The 20,684-nt window shown below is 49.5% G+C and overlaps 1 protein-coding gene across 1 annotated transcript in view; it reads left to right on the top strand.

Annotated features, from left to right (window-relative positions):
* The window catches only part of LOC126533287 (polyamine-transporting ATPase 13A2-like), a 35,290-nt gene extending 16,809 nt beyond the window's left edge, over positions 1-18,481 (top strand). The window contains exons 3-5 of the mRNA XM_055071607.2: positions 3,012-3,021; positions 6,904-7,466; positions 17,776-18,481. Coding sequence (XP_054927582.2) covers positions 3,012-3,021; positions 6,904-7,466; positions 17,776-18,208 — 1,006 coding nt within the window. The 3' untranslated portion in view covers positions 18,209-18,481. The remainder of the gene's footprint in view (positions 1-3,011; positions 3,022-6,903; positions 7,467-17,775) is intronic.
* Positions 18,482-20,684: the final 2,203 nt, after the last annotated feature.

Raw genomic sequence — 20,684 nt, forward strand, 5'->3', positions numbered from 1 at the left:
CGAAGTGTGCAAGTACCGAAGGCGACTGCATTCGCAGTTTGAGTTCTTGAAATGCGTCAACTTGCGGCGTTTCCCACTTGAACTCTGGATCACATTTATTTAGATGTGTCAGCGTCTCAGCTATGCGTTAAAACTCCTTGACAAAGCACTTGTAGTAGGTACACATGCCAAGGAATCTTCGCACTGCCTTCTTGTCGATGGGCTGCTGGAACTTTGCGATGACAGTTGTCTTCTGCGGGTCGGGGGCGGACTGCAGATTTGCTGATCACGTGGCCCAGGAACAGAAGCTCATCGTAAGCGAATCGGCACTTGTCCGGCTTCAGAGTGAGCCCTGATGACTTGATGGCCATTAGTACTGTCGCAAGCCGCCTAAGGTAAACGTTGAAGTTTCCGGCGTAGACGACGACGTCATTCAAGTAGACGAGGCAGGTCTGCCACTTTAGCCCTGCTAACGCCGTGTCCATCACGCACTGGAACGTTGCAGGCGCCGAGCACAGTCCGAATGGCATGACCTTGAACTCAGAGGCCGTCTGGCGTGATGAAGGCGGTCTTTTTGCGACCTCTCTCGTCGACTTATATTTGTCAGTAGCCATACCTGACATCCATCGAGGAGAAGTATTTAGCGTTGCAGAGCCGATACAATGCGTCGTCTATCCGTGGGAGGGGGCATACTTCCTTCTTCGTAATCTTGTTCAGTCGACGATAATCGACGCAGAAACGTTGGGTTCCGTCCTTTTTCTTCACTAAGACAACAGGAGACGCCCGCGGGCTTTTCGACCGCTTGATGATGTCGTCGCGCAGCATTTCGTCGATTTGTTGTCTTATAGCTTTACGTTCTCGCGTCGAAACTCGGTAAGGGCTCTGGCGGAGTGGTCGAGCGTACTCTTCGATTATTATGCGATGCTTTGCGACTGGTGTTTGTCGAATCCTCGATGACGTCGAAAAGCAGTCTTTGTATCGTCGAAGCAGACTTCTGAGCTGTTGCTGCTTAATCACGGGTAGACTTGGATTTATGTCGAAGTCTGGCTCGGGAACTACGGTCGTCGCGGTAGATGCGGGAGAATCCGAGAGGACAAACGTATTGCTGGCTTCCAGAATTTCCTCGATGTTTGCAATCGTCGTGCCCTTGTTGATGTGCCTGAACTCCTGGCTGAAATTTGTCAGTAACACTTTCGTGTTTCTTCCGTGCAGTCGAGCGATCCCTCTTGCGACGCAAATTTCACGGTCGAGCAGTAGACGTTGGTCACCTTCGATGACGCCTTCTACGTCAGCGGGTATTTCGGTGCCGACCGAAATAACAAAGCTGGAGCGAGGCGAGATGCTCACTTGATCTTCGAGCACACCCAAGGCGTGGTGGCTACGAGGGCTCTCCGGCGGTATCGCTTGACCTTCCGACAGCGTTATTGTCTTTGACTTCAGGTCGATGATTGCACCGTGTTGTTCAGGAAGTCCATGCCAAGAATGACGTCTCGTGAACACTGTTGGAGGATAACGAAGGTAGCAGGGTAAGTCCGGTCATGAATGGTAATTCTTGCCGTGCACATTCCAGTCGGCGTTATGAGGTGTCCTCCAGCAGTCCGAATTTGCTGGCCTTCCCATGCAGTCTTAACTTTCTTCAACTGGACGGCGATGGGTCCACTCATGACGGAGTAATCGGCTCCTGTGTCTACTAAGGCGGTGACTGCGTGGCCGTCGACAAGCACTTCGAGGTAGTTGGTTCTTTGTCTTGCGTTACAGTTAGGCCTTGGCGTCGGATCACGGCTGCGTCACGTTGACGTGTGGCTGGTACGTGGCGTCGTCAGGTCTTTCTTCGGCGTATTCTTTGGTTCCAGACTTCATCGGGACGGCGGCGCGTCGTTGTTATGTCGTCTTCGTAGGCGGCGGAGGATCTTCGTCAGTTCGACGAACAGCAACCGCACCTCCATCGGTTGCTAATTTTAGTTTTCCGGATATGGGCTAACGGACAGGCCCCCGGGCTGGGCCAGTGTATGGTCGGCGCTGCGGCGACAGGTAGCGGCCTGGTAACGGAAAACGGGACGGTCGTCGAAGGCTCCACTGAGTAGCGGCGAGGAAGTCGGCGATGTCACGAGGGCATTCACCTTCCCGGGGGCGCGGTGCGTTGACGGCGAACCCTCGCAATCCCAGGTCGCGGTATGGGCATCGGTGGTACACATGGCCGGCTTCGCCGCAGCGGTAGCAGAGCGGGCGGTGGTCGGGGGCGCGCCAAATGTCCGTCTTCCTCGCGTAGCTGTGCTGGGCGACGGATGGACGTTCTGGCGGCGACGGCGGTGGACGACGGAATTGCGGCGTTAAAGGGCCCTGGCGCGGTCGTGGAGGGGGACCTTGCTGGCGGGCGACGGCGGTGTCGGTCATCGCTTCCGGCTGGGGCTGCGGTGATTGTGGTTGCACCTCGGGAACTCCAAGCGATCGCATGGACTTCTTTGACGATTTCGGCGATTGAGGCCACTTGAGGCTGCGATGAAGGGAAAAGCTTCTGAAGCTCCTCTCGTACGACCGCGCTGATAGTCTCGCGCAGGTCGTCGGTGGCCAGTGATTGAACTCCGGCGTAATTTGTTGAGTTCGCGCGGCGGTCGAATTGCCGGTTCCGCGCTTCCAGTGTCTTCTTGATGCTCATGGCCTCGCGAAGAAACTCGTCGACGGTTTTTGGTGGGCTTCTTACCATTCCGGCGAAAAGTTCCTCTTTCACACCACGCATGAGTAGGCGGACTTTCTTCTCTTCAGACATTTCCGGGTCGACGTGGCGAAATAGACGGGTCATCTCCGCCGTGAAGATCGCGATCGTCTCATTGGGCAGCTGCGCTCTGGTTTCTAGTATACTTGGGCTCACTCTTTTCGAACGATGCTTGTAAATGTCGGCAGGAAGCCGCTGCGGAACAGCTCCCACGTCGTTAAGGTGGCTTCTCGACTCTTGAACCACGTCCTGGCGGTATCTTCTAATGCGAAAAAGACATGCCGTAACTTGTCGTCGCCGTTCCAATTGTTAAACGTAGCGACCCTCTCGTACGCACGTGTCAAGCCAGCTTTCCGTATCTTCGAGTGTTGAACCGCGGAAGGTCGGAGGCTCCCTGGGCTGCTGTAGCACGATGGGGGACGCCGGGGCTGCCATTGGGGATGACTTGACGACGATCTTCCTGGTCGTCTCAGGCGAAAGTCCGTGCTCTGGGGGCGGTCCTTACAGCCTGCGGCTACCTCGCTGGTTCTTGGCGACGTTGGTGTTGTCTTCCGCGTTCGGGCTTGGATCACGGCTTTGTGGGGGAGTCCGGTACATGAACGCAAAGCACCTCCACCAGATGTCACGTGGTAGTGACCGTAAAGAACACAGTAGCAATACTGTGAAAGACGAAACTAACGTTTATTGGGCGAACCTGTGCCCACAAAAAACAGGCTACGCTCAAAGAACGGCGACAACGGCGAACACAGTAGGCGATCGTCTAAATCTGATCAGCGTGTCAAGCGCGTCGGCTTTTATACATCAGTCGTCGAATGCTCCAGAGTAATCGCTGGGACCCGCGTGCCTTCCACAAAGTTCTGCCCCATTCGCGTCGCGCATACATGCAACCAGATTACACAAGGTTCGGCGACAACAGACAGCGGATAGAAGCATCAATAACATTCTAGAAACTTCCGATACATGTAGGCGCGTCCTGCGCTGAGCGATAACATTTCTTAGACGGTAAAAGCGCTCACCCGTAAAAGATAGAGTTCACGTGTCAATATTCAACACTCGGCTGAAATCAACGTTTCAGGCAGTCCGGGACTTTCATGGATGGATAATTGAACAGGACCAAGCAGCTCCCTCTGAATAACAGGAATTGACCAATTTTAAACGAAATGGTTTTACGTCCTTAGTACGACGGAAGCAATATGTGGTGGCCTAATGTCACCCCCAGCGACGGCTACCTCTATGGGGAACCAGCGCTGGAGTTTTCACGACACCTGCAGCGCCGCCCTGGCGGTCAGAACGTGCAAAATGCAGCCGCTCCCGCGGACGAAAATTGCTACTGGTAGTGGCGTTGCGTACGCTGAAAGTCGAAGGAAAACAAAAGGACGCCGACGATACTGTTGCGTACACAGGTGCATGCCACAACTACGTCGGGATGAGGGAGGATGTATCCTTCTGCGTCTTTCCATCTGAACCCTACGAACAAGAACGGTGGTGGCGTTGGATCCAAGCAGTCGGGCGAGCGGAGTAAGTTCCCGTCTTGTCGCCCTGTCAAGCGGTGACGGGCTGGTTTCTAAATCGAATTTTGCGTGTGTGCTTGGTTTATTCGATAGTGAAGATGGTCAGCCGTGGCAGCCAGTACCAAAAAGCAGAATCTGCAGTCGGCATTTCGTCGGTAACAAAATGAGCAATAACATGCACCATCCGGCATATGTACCAACCATCTTTCCTTCGCCATACTACCACCAAGCCCCTTCCAATGCCACCGCACCAAGCGAACGATACGAAAGGTAAATATTATCCATTTATAGCCAAGAATTATGTGGGAGGGAAGCTGCCTTGTAATACGAGTTGTGTGCGCATACTGCAGGCGCACGCGCGACTAAGCCGCCTATGTGTTTTTAAAAATGCGCATGCGGATGAGGACTCGGCGCTGACATGCATCCGGTAAACTTATGTAATTAGTGCTAAATGTAGCCAGAGTTGTTACGGATCAAGCAGCGGAGCACTCAAACCGTTGCTTACGCGAGTCAGCTGATGCGATAAAGCTTTCTTCCTTATTGACTGCTGTGGCGAAGTAACATCAGAATTTTTTATGTCTAACCAGAGAAGTATGGAATGTCTTCAGGCCAACTAATACTTCCGAAACCATAGCGCAGCACGACCGGCGCCATAGCTGCTTAGATTCGCGAGGCAGGCTGCCACACAAGCATGGCAACGGCACACGGCGCAACCGTTAAATAAACGCACGTGCTCGCCACGACACACTGTGAAAAACATATAAAGCTTAAAAAGCTTCTTTCGTCATTTCTTCACTTGATGGCGCTAGCTTCTTTACGAAAACTGTCCACTTCAAGCGGCGCGAAAACATAAACATACGAACTATAAAACGGCCGCGGAAGTGTCGTCCGGTCGAGCGGCTGGAATATGCCGCGTTTCGTCACCAGGGCGGCGTGCAACGCACTCGTTTCGACGCACCGTCTATCCAGCGCTGGTTCCCCATAGAGAATCTCGAAGAGCATGGCTCTTGGCGCCAGAAACGACTGCAACGACCAAAAACGCGTCATCGCCGCCATGACATTACAGGTGTCAATGTCTATATGTGACCATGCGACTGCGTACCAGGGAGAGAAGTGTGTGACGCAGGCACGTACCCGGGGGGGGGGGCCGCGCCCCCCCGAAATTAAGCGACTAATTAAGGCCCCGATTAAGGCTCGCCGCGACGCTGGCAGATCCTCGGAGCCATATATCTGCCATATGCTTTAGATAAGGTGGAAAATAATATATTGTGAAACAGCGTCCAACTTCAGAGATTGCAATAACCGTTCAAACTATAAGCAATATGACTATCACCCGTTACCTCGTTTGGGTTTTCCCTAATTGTACAGCACTTTTCGAGCAAAATTGGCAACTGGAAACAACAGTCGCAAGATGAGAAATTAAGCGATCTACTAAGGGAGAAAGCCAAGGTGACAGCCAAACAGGGAGGAAAAGCGAAAACTGTTTGTAAAAATATTTATTAATTAACATCTTTTTATTTAAAAAGGAAGTAGAGAAAACGTCGCCGGATATGGAGAATAATTCCGTGTGTTTTGAATGACGCTTCCACAGTTATCAATCGAGCCGCCTGACGTAGCCGCTTCCCTGTTGTGCTAATGGGGGTGTTTTTCTAACCTTCCGTGGTGGGCGCAGTACACCTAGAACCGCAGCGTCCTGCTCTCTACGCGGTTTTACGGGACTCGTGACCACGCATCGTTACTTAACTTCCCAAATAACAACACGAGTCGGTTTTGGCGAGGGATCCAAAAGAACTGTGATTGTTGCAAAAATATTCATTTCTCTGTCATTCTTCCAGAGCTAGTTCAAAATAACGCTACTAGAAATCTTTATTTCGGACTTTCGCTTGTTAACTTTTTCTTGGCAAGGTTCTTCCTGCCCATCTTTCATGCGCGAGTCCATTTGATGTGGTTCGCTGTTTGCCAAGAAGAGGTGTATCTCACAGGCGTACCTGTGAGATACAGGTTATTTCAATTCTCTTTTGCGGGTTTACTGGTACTTATGGCGAATGGTTTGCGGGTTACTGGTATTTATGGCGAATTATTCACATTTCTACCAGTAAAAGTACCCTCCCCCTCATTTGCATAGAAGAGTTACCTTGGGTTGCCCCCCCCCCCCCCCCCCCAGAAAAAGAAATATCCTGCGTACGTGCCTGGTGTGACGTCATACAGTTCGCACGGGAACGTTTGAAGTCATAGTAGTGCAAGGACGGCGTGCAGCGAGCTTATTGTACTGAAACTGGCGATACCGCTTCGGCTATGAAGAAAGCAAGAAAGTGGGCGGCGAAAATTATCAAAGAACGTGAACTAGTCATTATGGTAAATTATGACACAATAATATTAGATAACATTTGTTTTGTTCTTTTACTTGTGTTGCCATCAGTAACGCTGGAAACTACGGGCTTTCCTGCTTTTTTTTCTTCATTATTTGCACGTCAAAAATTGACAATTGCTGGTTTGTCGCACCGTGGCTACTTCTTTGGCTACCAATTAAAGCTTTTGCCGCAGTTGGTCATCTTTTTGGCTACTTCTCGGAATTTTTTCGGCTACTTTTTCTCCTGAAGATCTGGCAACTCTTCCTCGCGGATCTCGGATCAATTAAAGGTGTTCATCTCTCGGTAGCGCCTTTCAATGCAGGGGGAAGCCTGTGTCCGGCGCGCCCAGAGGCTCCACTACGCCTTGAGCTATCGCACGCTCGTCGTGCTGCGCAAGCACTTCCCGGGTCTGCTGTCATCGGTGCGAGACTCGGTGTCCGTGCTGGGAGGCCTGCCCGCAAACAGGGCTGCGACCGCGATGCGACAGCTGGGAATCCAGACCGTGTGTGCCGGCGCCACGCTAGGCCTAGTGGCCAGCCAGCGCGGCGCCATCGTTGTCGGCGGTGGCGCCCAATGGCCTCCGCTGGCGTGCGACTCGGTGGCCGACGTTCCTCGGGTGGCGCTGGCCGCTCGGTGCGTTCTCGGCTGCCGGGCTGCGACGCTGGACTACGTGGCGCTCAGCGTGTGCCTGCAGGCCTGCGCCCTGCTGGTGCTGTACGCGCAGCGCGCCACCTTCACGGACCGCATGCACGTGTACCTGGAGCTCGTGGCGTGCGGCGGCCCCACGGCCGCGCTCGCCGTGTCGCGCCAGGAGGGACCCCCGCCGCCTCGCCAGGACGCGGCGGCATTCGTCTTGCACGCGCTGTGCTGGCTGGCCGCGCAGGTCGCCCTGCTCGGGCAGCTCCACTGCAGGTATACACCCTTCTGGCACGCGGAGCGAGCGCGTCTTTTATCGAAGCGTATACGGGACGATCACTATTACGGAGGTCTTAAAGATCGCCTGTGGCAGACAGCACAGTCTTCGAGCTGTATTGTTCCAATAGGCGGACAGCACGAGCAATCGAAACGCACATTGAACTAGTGAACGAAAATTCACGAATTAACGCCCCATATTGCAATTCACAAATTGTAGCCGGTGAGTTTGCAAGACGTATCCACTTGAAATAGATTTCCAGGATTACACCAGTTTGGAGATATTATTTCCCAATGTGTGGGACGAAACACATGGGCTTTTGGGTTACTTTTCTTTGTGTTCTCTTTTTCCTTTCATCTACACTGAATGGCGATCGGGCATTACATAAGGGGGTGGGGCGTGTATACATTTTGGTACAACGAACACCTAAATTTCATTCCTGCAACAAAGATTACAGCGGCGTTAAAATTTTGTGCAGTGCTACTAGAAATCATAGGGAAACACTTGCAAAAGAATTCCAGGTAGAGTTCCTGATTTACAAAGGTAGGAATATACAAGAAACACTTGCGCTGGAAAATACAACGCAGCAACTTGGAAGAGAAAATACAGCAGTATCACTTGAAAACAGCACGAGAGATTAAAATTAAATTATGAAGTTTTACGTGCCAAAACCACTATCTGGTTATGAGGCACGCCCTAGTGGGAAATTCCGGCAATTGTGACTACCTGGGGTTCTTTAACGTGCCCCTAAATCTAAGTAAACGGGTGTTTTCGCATTGCGCCCCCATCGAAATGCGGCCGCCGTGACAGCGATTTGATCCCCCGACCTCGTGCTTAGCAGCCCAACACCCCATCCCTATAACCACTAAGCAGCGACGGCGGTTCAATATATATATATATATATATGACGTCAGCTAGATGCCATCATTTCACAGGGGTGGAAACAATCCGGAACATTCCATGTGTTTATGTTAACGGTGTTTTCGTAAGCGAAAGATATTGGCTCAGTGCTTCTGAAAGTTTACCTGCATGACTACGTCAGCTGCTGATATCGGCAACCGATTCCACTCGTGTGTACTTACAGCCAGTATTTTTTTCATCACAAAATATTAATTGATTTCAATTAGTGAACTTTTTAATTATTGTTTCAATCGCAAACATGTCAATTACAATGTCGTAGGGGACCTTAAAAAGCCTCCGAATCAAGCATTTACTTCGTGCTGAAGTGTGCCTGGTTGTATTTCCAAGAAAAAAAAATTACCGACGATTACGTTACTTCCTAATGCGAAATTTGAGCGCAGCAAATAAGCTGTTTCACCTTTTCGATAGATTGAGGCAAAGAAATCGAGCAACACATGATCACAGAATTTTTTTTTATTTTTCACACGTATTCCTTTAACAAAGACTCCACTAACAGTTCTTGACAGTCATGAAGGAAGCTTTGTGGTCGGAGAAATAGACTGATATATGTTCGACTTGGTACACCAATGCTTGATTCTCAAAGACGAGATCTATACAAGTGCCTCGCGAGGTTGTCACAGCCGTGGGACGCGTTACGAGCGAGAGGAACGGGATGTTCTCCCGCATAAGTGTTAGGAAATTGCTGTTTGTCTTTATGTCAAGCCGCCACCGATCTGGCTCTCTGATTGCCACCGCACAGGGCGAACGGCAGCGGCAATTTCGGCTCGGGCGGTGCACATATACAGATCCGCCGCCACCGATCTGGCTCTCTGATTGCCACCGCACAGGGGTTGCATTGGAGGAGGAGCGAAGAAAGGAATTAAGTTCGAGCCGGCGCTTTGACAACCGGAGACTCGCAGGAAGAGGGGGGAGGGGGGCGGCGTGTACACCCAGCGGCAAACGATGGGGGCAGAAGCGCGCGCAGCAAGCGGACAACACGATAAAGGGAGGAGGGAAGAGATAGCAGCGACTGGCTGATGCCGCTGACGCCGATAGTGAGTCAACCCCAGCTGCGGAGTTGGTTTCAGGGACAACGCCGCCGATGCCGACACAAACAATATGATACCCTCGCTTCCGCAGCGCTAAGAACCAGGTCTAGCCGTGGGAAGGTGGTCACTTATTCGTCGACGTGCCGGGGCCTACGTGAAATAACCGGCGCGTCGGCAACTGAAGAGCACCCTATCCGCCACACAAGAACAGGGGGGGGGGGACCCTTTCCTCCTCTTTCTGCATGGCGGCGACGGTGTTCTATGCAGTCACGTTATCTTGACTCTCTAGCGGCGTCAGCGGCATCCAGCGGTATCAGTCGGTCGCTGCTAGCGCTGGGGGGATGAAAGGGGGCGGAGCTGGTTACGAGGCCGACGACAACGCCGACGACGACGCGAAACCCAGGAACGGACGCCAAAGAGCTGCGCTCTAAAACAAAAGCCCACGAAATATGAAATAGATGCGCGCTCGCGCGCCGCTATTCAAGCGCCTCCGAGCAACCTTTGAAACATATGCGGCTGCATTCGTTCATCGCCGCATCGTACAAGGCTTCTTAATGCAGGATGGCTCGAGAGGTTTCGCGACCTAACTATGCGATAAGCGTCAGCATGAAAAAAAGCTACTAAAGAAATTCAACCAATGTTAAAAAATAAAAAAAATGCGCAAAAGAACACCAAAAAAGAAAAAAGGCAGCTGTCGGAAGAACAGAAAAGAGCTACTCAGGAGTTTATTTCAACAAAAAATAAACCAGAAACACGTAAGGCGTCTCAGCCGCCCACAAAGAAACATGCAAAAGTTTGACTGGTTTAGACATTTACCCTTTCTGTCTCTTGAACTCCGGAGAAGAGGCAAAACAAAGCAGTTCTGTACCTATTTCTATCTTTGTGGCAAGCTTTTTTGATCCAAGGATAGGGTGACATCATGAAGGTGCGTTAAGCAGTCACGTTTTACACCAGTTTTGAGGGGTTATTTTCCACGGCCACTTATAGCATGTGCTCAAACAGGTCACCGTCTGAAGCAATACACTACTTGCTTCTTTCCAACACCTGTGCTGTTGCAGCTTTGACCAGCGACGTTGGAATCTCGCGGCAGACTCTGCTTATTTTTGCCGCGTCCGGTGTGGTAGTTTCGCTGCTATACACGCTATCTTTCGCGTAGCCCCACAAGAAGTCCAGCGGTTTCATGTCGGGCGATCTTGCAGGCCAGGTCCGTGCCGTCCAATCCACTGTCCAGAAAAAATCTTGTCGAGCCACATTCTAGACTGCCCAGGGGCACCATCGGGTTGAAACCAGGTGTTCCGAAGGTGCGCAAGTGGAACGTTGCAATTGACGTCGTTCACGGGGCCCTCGAGGATGTCGTTGACGTAGCGTTGCGTCGTTAGCAGAGAGTTACAGCTCAGCGAGTCCAGCTGGCCCGCTGAGCTATAACTCTCTAATCTGTTGTCAAAAAAGATGGGCCCGATGACGTTGCCATCAAAAATATCGCACCACACATTAAACGACCACTAGGTGGTATTGGTGTCGTGTTTGTGCCATCCAGTGGGGATTCCTCTCACTCCAGTAGTGCGTGTTGTGAAGATTACCTTGTGCGTTTCTGGAGAAATTAGCCTCATCCGTCCAAACACACGAGTGCGAAAGTCCGGTTCTTCTTTACATTTCGTGAAAATCCAATTGGTAAAGTCAAGTCTGTTGTCAAAATCTCGGTCTTCAAGTTTTTGATGAAGATCTACATGGTATGGGGGCATACGACCATTATTTTTAAAATCCTCCACACTGATGACATTGATGTTCCGGCCTCCGCACTGGTGTCGCGCACACTACCCTGAAGGTTAGCAGCAAAGAATGCCAAAACATCCGTTTCCGCTTCTTGAACTACCGTCGCAGTCCTGTGTCACTTTCTTGTGAAGCTACCTGTTGCGCACGGGCTTCGTACGTTCTAAGTATTGTTGACGGACTAGGGCGTCCTCCACAATGCCACATCCGGAATAGCTTGGCTGCCTTCCTCTTGTCGCCGTACGCTCGCCCACAGCCAGGATCATTTAGCCTTCTGATCATTCGTGAAGGGCATGACTTTCTTCTTGAAGAGCAGGTCACCGGCGTGGTACCGTTGAGATCTCCCGTTATTGGACAGTTTTAGAATAGCGTTTGTCGCCTTACCTACGTTAAACGTAAGCACCTCTGCGGGACGTTACGGTGCGCGTCCTTTCAAGTCCTTTAGTTTACCGCACGGAAACGCAAACGTAAAGAAGAGGTTATGAAACAGGGCGCCGACTGGTGTCTGCGCCAAACGTATCCAAGCCAAGACGATCCATTAGCAACAATCTTGCTGTTGCTATTATGGACGCGTCTCGCTAGGCCTACGGGCGCCAGTATCTCCGAACGATCTCAGAAAATGGACGCGCTATGCGCTCATAACTAGCCTCTCAGGTGAGTTTAGAGAAAGCGCAAGCTCATTGCAAAATGATGATCAAAGCGAGTGAGAGCGTAGCCATTACGAGTATTCAAGCTGATGCGGGAGCTATGGGTGCCGCCATGTTTGACAACGCTATTTCTTAGCATCCGTAAACATTACGAACGTCAAACTCGCCAAATAACGTATACGTTATCATAGCGCATGCTGTAAGAGTTGGGGTCTGGCATGCATTAAGTGGTAGCTGGCCCATGCCGTCGTCCAACTCATCCACGCTAAGGACGTTGTTGAAGGGAGTGACTTGTTCTCATCGAGAACGAGGAATATGGGATTTATTTACAGTACCTACATGAAGGGTGAAGAACGTTATATTTAATCAGACTGAAAAAGAAAGCACACCGAACAGCCGACAACGGCTGCTTAAAAACCCTCTGTCCTCCCTAGATCCATAGTGAGGGAAAACGGCCGTTCAACCTTCGTCTAACGGGAGCGTCCAAAGTCATCGTAACCGACCCGCCTTTCGAGGGGGAGGGTTCACACACCCACTTCCGCACTTTGGTTTCACTGAACGCACCGAGGAGAGTGGGTTGTCGTAGAGAGGGATTGATACGCTCGACCCAAGCAGGCTCCTCTTGATCCCAGCGCTGACTCCGCAGCTAGCCGCCGCGTCTGTCCATTGACTGTGACGACTTCTGGGGCCCGTGAGCAATCACCGCAAAACACCCTTTTCCAGGAGTTCTCTTGCTCCAAGTAGACCGTGAAGGCGACAGCGAATCAACTAAAGATAATTGGTCCACCGGACGTGGCTAGACTCGCTGGCTCCACTGGCTGTCTGCAGGAGGCGCATTGTCTGCTTTACAAAGCCAGTCGTCGCAGCAGGCCGAAAAGGGTTCGAAGGTCGCTTCTCGGAAGATTGCTCACACTGCAACTGTGAAAGGTTTGCAGTTCAGTACCCCTGCAGGCCGATCGTAACAATGCACGTAAACCGCAGAAACACAATGGCATTCCGAGCATGCGCAGTGAGGACGACGCTATTTCTTTACGTACGTAATACGTTTACGTTCGGTTGCAAACGCTAAACTTAAACTGTCTATTATCTACGCACTGACACGTCAAGCAAAAATAGTTTACGTAATCGACAACAGCATATGTTGGCCGTCCAGATCCACCAAAACGCATTAGATGGACATAGCCTGCATAAGGTTTGTTTCTATTGCTAAAGAGAACAAAAGGAACATGCGTTCCGGGCACGCCTATCTACAGAACAAGATACGGTTTCTTGGCTTCGAAATCACCCTGTATACGACTCTGCTACGCTTATCGATGTGTCAGCGGCGTGTTTTCATGATGCCGCGACCATCACATAGCGCGAAGCCCTGTATCGAGCTGCCGCCGCTAGTAAAGCCGCGTATCCGTGGCTATTCGCTTGGGAGGGCTTAAGTAGCGGCGCGCGAGCGGGTATTTATTTCGTATTTTGGATGTTTCGCGCGCTTTTGTTTTTTTCTCGGAAAAACCAACAAAGCAAAGCTGAGCACGAAACAAATGCTTGACTCCGAGGTTATTTCAGGTGCCCTACAGCTTTGTAATTGATATGTTTGCGATTCAAGCAATAATTAAAATGTTCACTAATTAAAAGGAATTAATACTTCGTGATGAAAAAAATATTGACTGTAAGTACACGCGGCTATGGATACTATGCAATCGGTACGATATCTCTAGAGCTCTTGGTTTTTCTTAAAAATCCTGGTCAACATTAACTGGGACACCCTGTAGATATACATACACAAGGCGTATCGCCGTATGTATTGTGTTAAAAGAATATCTTAATAAAAAAATAAAACTGGAATAGGCACGGCTTAGTATGGATTGCGGTTTGACGTCACGGGCTGTATAGGTAAACCACATAGCCTTACCTCAGTTCCCTTCCATCCGTGCAATAGGTATAGAGTGAAAAAAAAAAGAAAGAGAAACACAATTAACTTATTTCTTTCACGATTTTTTGTTGTTTCATTAAATTGCATACTCAAAGCTTTCTTGATTTTTAACCTTCCTTTGTTTGCTTTTTTGGATTTATTCGGTCACCAAGGGGACTGTCGCTTTGTGATCGCTATGATACGGCCAGTGGCTCTGTGGCGATACTGGAAAGGTTCTTGGCCAATGTGAGGTCCATACACGACCGATGACGCGTCGTGGGCATCTGATGTTTGTGTAACATTGAATGCCAAACCTTTACAAGAGAAACGCCACGAACCACTTACCGTCTGGCCGAGACACGCCTATGTTGACATCACCCATAATTACGATGGGAGCGGAGTCGGTTGGCGCTCACATTCCTGCTTTTGTTGTTTGCAGACGCGCTGTTCTTCCGCAGTCCTCAGTGCACGCGGCCCACCCTCATTGCACGGGTGGACGGGAACTGACATGAGGTTTCGTGGTTTGCCTTTAGAGCCCGTGACGTCAAACCGCAATTCATACTAAACGGTGTCTATTTCGGTTTTACTTCTTTAATTACGATGTTGCTATAAGGACTATAATATTACGGTGCACGCTTTAGCCCTGAAAGCTGGGACATGAAGGATGTGTCCGGCTTTCCTCTACTCAGCGTCGTGTACTGCACAGCCGTTGCTCGTGACCGAGTAGTACGTATTCGAGCACCCGAAGGCCACGCCACGCATCGGCACCTTTACTCAAGTCACGAGAGCTACAGGGAGAACGCACGACGAGAGTGACGCCCGTCACCTCGCAAGTGATGAGCGAGCAATGGGCCTAGGCGCAACATGGCGCAACTGAGAGATCAGCAGTTACGTACGGTTCTTCAATATTCTTCATATTCGCATCGCTACCGCTTTGCCGCCAGGTGCACGCGTCGTCTGCATAGGCGCTATTTAATAGTTGCTAATAACAAAATTAGGTATTTACCAGCCCTGCGGCTTTGCCAAGATTACTTTGAGAGTATGCGCTAGGCATCTATAGTCAATTTAGCCCATGTTAAATTTCGTTTCAGTTGGCCTTTAAATGCATAAAACAGCTTTTTGGTGGAAAAAGTAAGTGGAACAAGAGTGCATTTTTACGGCGATTTTTATGGTGCATCTCACCAAACTGGTAGTGTCATTCTGGAAATTCATTCCAACTGGATACGCCTCGCCAACTTACTGGCTGCAATCCATAAATTCCCTTATGTGGCGTAAATTAATTCATTAAGAAGTTAATTAGTGACATTTAGTACAATTTGTTGAACATGTGTTTCGATTCCTCGTGCATGTCCGCCTCTGAATAATCCAGCTCAAGGACTAGAATTGTGTTGTATGCAACAGACGATTTTTAAAAAGTCCGTAGAACTTAAAAATGATCACCCGCGCCCCGTATATATTGCCTCAATCACATGAAGCCAAGTACGGCTGCATATTACGGTTGGTCATGTACACTGTTCTCGATTACGCGCTGTTGTGTAAAGCAATAACTTTGAAACTGGACAGTAGCACACGTTGAATCCTGTGCTGTGTGTTTCCGTCCAGAATCGTCCTTTTCCACAAAAAATCGAAAGCAGCAGACAAAGCCAACAGGTAATGAAAGCAAGGAAAGCACGGGGTAATTAAAAAATATTGATATATCCAAATGGTAAAGGGAAAAGAAAGTGGACGAAAAGAGAACACACGCATACAGACTTGTTGAAAGAGTGCTGAACCGCTATATACTTGTAGCTCCCGTATATAGACACGAGCGGCCTCAATCCTTGCAGGTCCTTGGCCGGCTTGCGCGCCGATTCGTGACCTACACAACGGCCAGATTGGGATCCTATCCTGTCCGTAACGTGCGCCTTTCACTCAGGGTTGAAGAATCACATAGCGGAAGCAGCTACGTGGTCGAGTGCCGCTATGCGCCATAAACAGACACGCACGCAGCACGTTGAGTCGGCTGTACCTCGCACAATACATACACCTGTATGCACAGGCGCCGCGGACGCTGTGCCAACAGTGGTCAAGCAAGGAATTTCTTTGGAGATTCGACAAGACCCCTTGTCGAAAAATTGGTTGCAGCAACATTACGGTGGCACATATCTCTTGCTGGACCATTGTTGATCTCCATCTTCCTGTGATTCGCCCATCATCCCCGGATCGTATGGTGCCCAGGTCACACAGGCCTTGAGGGGAACGAACTGGCCGATTCGCTAGCCCGAGGTATCATTAACCGGGCCGGCTCGACTGGGACGGTCCCAGGAAGCCACTGTAATAACCCCAATCCAACGGATGCCCGGGAGATTCTCGCTCATCAGCGTGCAACCAGAAAAAGAAAAAACCCTCTCACCTACAACTCAGTGGAGAGCAAGCCGCCAGCTGGCACAAAATTCAGACCGAGGTATTGCTCCACCCCCTCCCTTAAATTAGAAAATGCCATGTACCCCACTCGCTACAGGCCCGACTGCCCGTGGTGCGGCAGCATACCAACAATACAGCACATTACATGGGATTGCAAATCACACCCGTATGATAAAACACGCCACACAGTGGAGCAATTGGAGGCACAGCTAACCAGCTCAGACCTGGCGGGACAACAGTCCTTTATAAGACGGGTCAAGCGGGCAGCCTAGGCCAGCCTAAACTTGGACTAAAGCTTGGACTAAAGGGGATCTGACCATTTCACGTAAATTCTTTAAGACAATAAACATTTTTCTCTCTCTCTCCTGTGACCTTCTGTGTTTGGCTCGCAGTGAATTTAGATCAACGTGGAGTGTACATCGCTGTTGGCGATACAGATCAAATGAAGGTTCACCATTTCAGCATGCTATATATAGTGGTACACGAAATGTGACGCTGGTGATGACATCAATGTAGACTGTAGTCTACATAAGTATATTTATCGCTAACCTACAAAATAATTTCTATCAAATGGCTGTGCGTTCGCACCTTCGTCTGATACACACAGCGCGGCACTGATACGAAGAGAGAGAGAGAGAGAGAGAAAAGAAACTATTCAACACGGCCCCTGTCCGGGTTGATCGAAGAGGTCGCTTTATCTCGAGGCCAACTCCGATAGCACCTAGAAAATGCATGTAAAAGCAGAAATGCTTTTATGAGAAAGCCACTGCACCAATTTGAATGTCATTTGGCGCATTTTAAAGAGAAAGTTAAACTTCACAGTGAGTGTACGAAACAGATTTCTCACGAATGGCCGACAGCAAGGCTTAGCGTGGCGCTTCAAGTCCTCGACTATAACGCGGACGCGGCGCGCGCGGTTTGCGCCAAAATTGAATGCTCGAACCCGCCGTGTAGCGCCTGTAATGACATCGCGCAGGCACCACTATACGGTGCCCATGAAAAAGCAGTGCCAGTGAAATTACATCACTTTCAGGTTTGAGCACTGATACTGTTTCCCACTATACGTAATAGTGTGAGAAGATTTAGGATAAAATCCATGCGCTGTGAGTGTTGTTTCATGACATTTCTTTGCGGGCTGCCATTCTTAAAAAATTTGCGGGTGCCAGTTGGAATCAGCTGGCGCAAGACAGGGGTAATTGGAGATCGCGGGAGAGGCCTTAGTCCTGCAGTGGAAATAAAATAGGATGATGATGATGATTCTCAAAAATGCTGAGGAATTGTTGTCAATAATGTAAGACCTGGTGTACGTGAGCAACATTGGCGGTTGTATGCTGTCTACTTGCATATACGACATGCATAAACACATGGCATACATAGATCTAAATATATGCAGAACCTCACGGCAACGCCGAAGGCGACGGCGAAAATTCGCGATATAATTTCTACAGCAATAAAAACTGATGCATGATCGAAGTTTACAGATCCGCATTCCCGCACCAAAAAGTTATGTCGCAATTTTGTAAACTGCAACCGTTATAGCGCATCTAAAGCGGACAACTTTGACGTACGCATTTACAGCCTATATACACCGTTTACAAGGGCATCGCAAAAGACGGTGTGTACGGTCCCCCCGCAGAGGCTGGTACGCGCGCCTGCCCGAGCGACTGCAGCGCCGACTGGACGCCAGCGTGGTGTGCCTGCTCGCGTCGTACCAACTGCCGCTGCTGGCTGTGCAGCTGGCCGCCTTCCGCGGCGGCAGCGGGCTCCGCCCCGTGGCCGTCGCCTGCGTGCTGCCCATTGCAGCCACCACGGTCCTCATGTTTCCCTGGGCCGCGTCGGCCTCTCTCGCCCTGGGCCTGCCTCGGTGGCCCAGGGACAGGGACACGCTACTGCTCAGGATGGGCATTGTCCTGGCCGCGCTCCTCAACCTGCTGGTTGACGCTCTGGCGCAGCTATTCGTGGCTCCCAAGTTTCGAAGCGACGCGCAGCCCGCCGATACGACGCGTGTTCCTGTCGCCGAGACCCACATCGGGCGTGGTGTGCCTCCTGGCACTGGAGCGAAGCAGTGAACCGAACGTCAAAGGAATTGCGTGTGAAGACCTTCCCGCTGGTGAAAAAAAAATATATATATATACGTTTGATAGTGCTGATGAGTGGCTGGTTCGAAATTCGAAATTGTTAAAAGGGACACTAAAGGCAAATATTAAGTTAACATGGACTATTAAAATAACATTCCAGAAATCTCGCAAGGCTTGTCTCGTGCCAAGAAAAAAAAATTAACTGGGGGGGCAATCGTGTTTAAAGGGTCGGTTAGAGTTACTGTATATGCTACCACAGGTAGCGGTAGCATATACAGTAACTCTAGGGTCGGTGTACTTCCAGCGCCATTCGAATCGCAGCGGCGAGTGATCACGTTGCGTACGCCGATGATGATGATCGTGTTTATTGGCATCCCCTTTGAAACGGGCGGGCTCAAATAATCACCCAGCATGCTTGATTTAATCTGGTTTTAATCCACCTATCGATATCTACCCTTTCTTTTGCCTATATGTATCATTCGTATTTCCATCACGTATATATGGTACATTAAGTACGCTTGCAATGACTCCGGTTCTATCAACCCCTGCCCCGATTTTTCCTTTTTTCACCACTACTCCCATCGTCTCATTTCTCTCGACTGCAGAGTTAGTTATCCCTTCAAACTTCTTCGAATACGAGCACCTCTGGAAGGTAGACACACTGTTTCCTACGCGTACTGCTGGCCGAATATCTTGGGATTTCATCACGATGTGCCGAGTCGTTTCAGGGCATCCTTGTTTATTTTATATTATTTTTTGCACCACACACACGCCTCGTCCTGTGGCACAATTTTGCTCCAGTATGTTGTCCTGAGGCAGCCAGCTTAGGCCTCAAATAGTGGGTTTTTCAGAGAAAATTAATCTGGGCCTATTCCTTTATTTTAACGCGTAAAACGGAGTCAGCGGGTGCGTGGGAAGCGATTGATACGAAGAACTAGCCCTTTCGAGAGAACTTATTTTTCGAGGCTGAGATTATATTTTCATGGGCTATAGGCTTACCGTTTTTTAGAGAAAATTATTCGGGGCTTATTCGTTTATTTTACCGCGTAAATCGGCGTCATGGGTACATGAGAAGCGACTGATGCGAAGAACCATCCCATTCGAAAGAACTTATTTTTCGAGGCTGAGACGATATTTTCATGGGCTATAGGCTTACCGTTTTTTCGTTCTTTAGAGAAAATTATTCGGGGCTTATTCGTTTATTTTAACGCGTAAATTGGCGTCAGCGGGTGCATGGGAAGCGACTGATACGAAGAACCAGCCCTTTCGAGAGAACTTATTTTTCGAGGCTGAAACGATATTTTCATGGGCTATAGGCTCACCGTTTTTTCGTTTTTTAGAGAAAGTTATTCGGGGCTTATTCGTTTATTTTAACGCGTAAATCGGCGTCAGCGGGTGCATGGGAAGCCACTGATACGAAGAACCGGCCTTTCGAGAGAACTTATTTTTCGAGGCTGAGACGATATTTTCATGGGCTATAGGTATACCGTTTTTTCGTTTTTTAGAGAAAGTTATTCGGGGCTTGTTCGTTTATTTTAACGCGTAAATCGGCATCAGCGGGTCCATGGGAAGCGACTGATACGAAGAACCAGCCCTTTCGAGAGAACTTATTTTTCGAGGCTGAGACGATATTTTCATGGGCTATAGGCTTACCATTTTTTCGTTCTTTAGAGAAAATTATTCGGGGCTTATTCGTTTATTTTAACGCGTAAATCAGCGTCAGCGGGTGCGTGGGAAGCGACTGATACGAAGAACCAGCCTTTTCGAGAGAACTTATTTTTCGAGGCTGAAACGATATTTTCATGGGCTATAGGCTTACCGTTTTTTCGTTCTTTAGAGAAAATTATTCGGGGCTTATTCGTTTATTTTAACGCGTAAATCGGCGTCAGCGGGTGCATGGGAAGCGACTGTTACGAAGAACCAGCCCTTTCGAAAGAACTTATTTTTCGAGGCTGAAACGATATTTTCATGGGCTATAGGCTTACCATTTTTTCGTTTTTTAGAGAGTTATTCGGGGCTTATTCGTTTATTTTACCGCGTAAATCAGCGTCAGCGGGTGCATGGGAAGCCACTGATACGAAGAACCAGCCCTTTCGAGAGAACTTATTTTTCGAGGCTGAGACGATATTTTCATGGGCTATAGGCTTACCATTTTTTCGTTTTTTAGAGAGTTATTCGGGGCTTATTCGTTTATTTTACCGCGTAAATCGGCGTCAGCGGGCACATGAGAAGCGACTGATACGAAGAACCATCCCATTCGAAAGAACTTATTTTTCGAGGCTGAGACGATATTTTCATGTACTATAGGCTTACCGTTTTTTCGTTCTTTAGAGAAAATTATTCGGGGCTTATTCGTTTATTTTAACGCGTAAATCGGCGTCAGCGGGTGCGTGGGAAGCGACTGATACGAAGAACCAACCTTTTCGAGAGAACTTATTTTTCGAGGCTGAGACGATATTTTCATGGG

Source organism: Dermacentor andersoni, chromosome 7 (genome assembly GCF_023375885.2).
Source record: "Dermacentor andersoni chromosome 7, qqDerAnde1_hic_scaffold, whole genome shotgun sequence".
Taxonomy (NCBI): Eukaryota; Metazoa; Arthropoda; class Arachnida; order Ixodida; family Ixodidae; genus Dermacentor; species Dermacentor andersoni.